The 2,099-nt window shown below is 58.6% G+C and overlaps 1 protein-coding gene across 1 annotated transcript in view; it reads left to right on the forward strand.

Moving 5' to 3' along the window:
• Positions 1-1,183, forward strand: part of DDIT4 (DNA damage inducible transcript 4) — a 12,298-nt gene extending 11,115 nt beyond the window's left edge. Inside the window, exon 3 of the mRNA XM_026851762.1 lies at positions 8-1,183. Within this exon, the coding sequence (XP_026707563.1) occupies positions 8-487 (480 nt within the window). The 3' untranslated portion in view covers positions 488-1,183. The remainder of the gene's footprint in view (positions 1-7) is intronic.
• The last annotated feature ends 916 nt before the right edge of the window (positions 1,184-2,099 follow it).

A 2,099-nucleotide genomic window follows, 5' to 3' on the forward strand; every position in this document is an offset into this window, starting at 1 on the left:
TCTCTCCGCAGATGCCGAGTTTGCCGAAGGGGCGTCCCTGCCGGACCTGGACCTGCTGCACGACCCCGAGGATGAGCTGCTCTGCGCCAACCTGATGGACGTGGTCCAGGCCACGCTGGGCAGGGCCCCGCTGGGCGCCAAGCGCTGCTCCCGGCTCCTCATGCCGGCCCAGCTCCTGGCGCAGGTGAGGACGGAGCTGCTGCGCCTGGCCTGCAGCGAGCCCTGCGGCCTGCGCGGGGCCCTCCTTGACCTCTGCGTGGAGCACGGCAAGGCCTGCCACGACGTGGGGCACATCGCCGTGGACCCTGCCGTGGTGCCCACCTTCCAGCTCACCCTGGTGCTCCGGCTGGACTCCCGCCTCTGGCCCAAGATCCAGGGACTCTTCACCTCGGGGCCAGCTTTCACGCCGCTCAAGCTCAGCACGGGCTTCAGGGTCATCAAGAAGAAGCTGTACAGCTCCGAGCAGCTGCTCATAGAGGAGTGCTGACGGCCGCGCCGGGGCAGCCACTGACCGAAGGGCTTTGGAAGAGCCGCTCAGAGCGCGGCGGCTCCCAGCGGCCGCTGTAGTTTAGGTTAGGCTGGAGTAGGGCTGTAGGTGGAAGTAGTTTGGGCAGGTGGAGGTCCCCGCGGGGCACCTGCCTGTGCCGGGGTGTCCCTGGAGCAGACGGGGCCCCGGGCAGAGGTCGCTTCACACTGTCGATGATTGATTGTGGGATGACTGCGACGACCGCGCTCCGGGACGCGGCAGCGGGGCTGCTGGGGGGCAGATGGTCTCCTCCTGTTGGTTGGTTAATCATGTTGGTTTTGTACCAAGCATTGTAATCAATGGGGTTTTGGGGGGAGGGCGTGTGTGGGAGCGATGGATGGGCTGTAGGGCTGGATCAAAGACAAAACCCCACCCTTGGCACCTGGGTGGCTCTGGGTGGGCTGCCAGCATGGGGGGGGTGTGTGTGTGTGTCTGGAATAATGTTGTGTCTTTGATCACGAGAGGGGAGAGTGGTGTGAGAGGGACGTGTGAGGTGACACGGGGATGGAGGGCAGGACCCCTCAGCTGACACACCGTGGGCGCTTCATTGGTTACAGTTTACACTCATACACTTGATGTTCAAGTGCAAGACTTCCTATGCAATCGTGTCGGGGTGGTTTTTTTTACTTTTCTAATAAAACTTGTCTTAATTAATAACCTGTTGTCTCCTTGTTGTCACTCTGGCTTGGAGAGGGATGATGCAAGTGCTCCCCGATGATCTGAAATCTGTGCTGGCATCCTGGGGAAGTCTTTCCCTGGCGGGGCAGCCTCTGTGGGAAATGGGGGGGAATCCTGCTGTGCACAGGCCTAATTGCAGGCCACGGGGTTGTGACTCAGGGGGAGCCGAGTCAGGCACCTGAGCCAGCCCGTGCCTGGGGCTGGGCTCCCCCATACCCCAGTGAGGGGCTGCTGCTCCTCCCCTGGGAGCTGTGGGGGGGGAGTGGGCAGAAACCCAGGAAATTTAGCTGAAAGTGTGAGGGAGGGAGATGGGGAGGGTCACACCTGCTGGGGAGAAGAGCTCCACGGCTCCAAACACACTGCAAAAAATGAGACCAATTAACCAAGCCTGCAATTAGAGGCACTTGGAGAAAAGGCTTTCACTAAAGGGTAATTAAGCTGCTTGGCAAATGAAGAGCCCTCGGAAGGTGTGGGGGATAAAACCAGCCTGAAAAAAACTTTTCCATTCAAATGCAAGTTTGTTCTGGCTCAGGCTTCTGGTGTTGGTGGTGTGGTTGGTTGCTTTTTGTTTTTTTTTTCTTCTTTCTCCTTGTGGACAAATGTGACTTTTTGATGAAAATTTTCACCGGAGAAGTTGTTTCTGAAAAGGACAACCCACAGCCGGAGTGTTGGGAGCTGAGGTTGCTCACACATGTAAATACCACCTGGGAGCAACCAGGGCAACAAGCAGCACTGGGTGGGTACAGCTGGCAATGTGCATTTACAAACCCAGACTGTGCAAAGGGGGAGATTTTCCCCTAAAATTCTGGGGACTGGGGCGTTTCTCAAAGGGTCATGTGCCAGAGCACCCCCTTCTCACGTGAGAGCCATCCCTGTGCCCGGGTCAGGCACGGCC

Source organism: Athene cunicularia (assembly GCF_003259725.1).
Source record: "Athene cunicularia isolate RWA chromosome 6 unlocalized genomic scaffold, athCun1 chr6_part2, whole genome shotgun sequence".
NCBI classification, from domain to species: domain Eukaryota; kingdom Metazoa; phylum Chordata; class Aves; order Strigiformes; family Strigidae; genus Athene; species Athene cunicularia.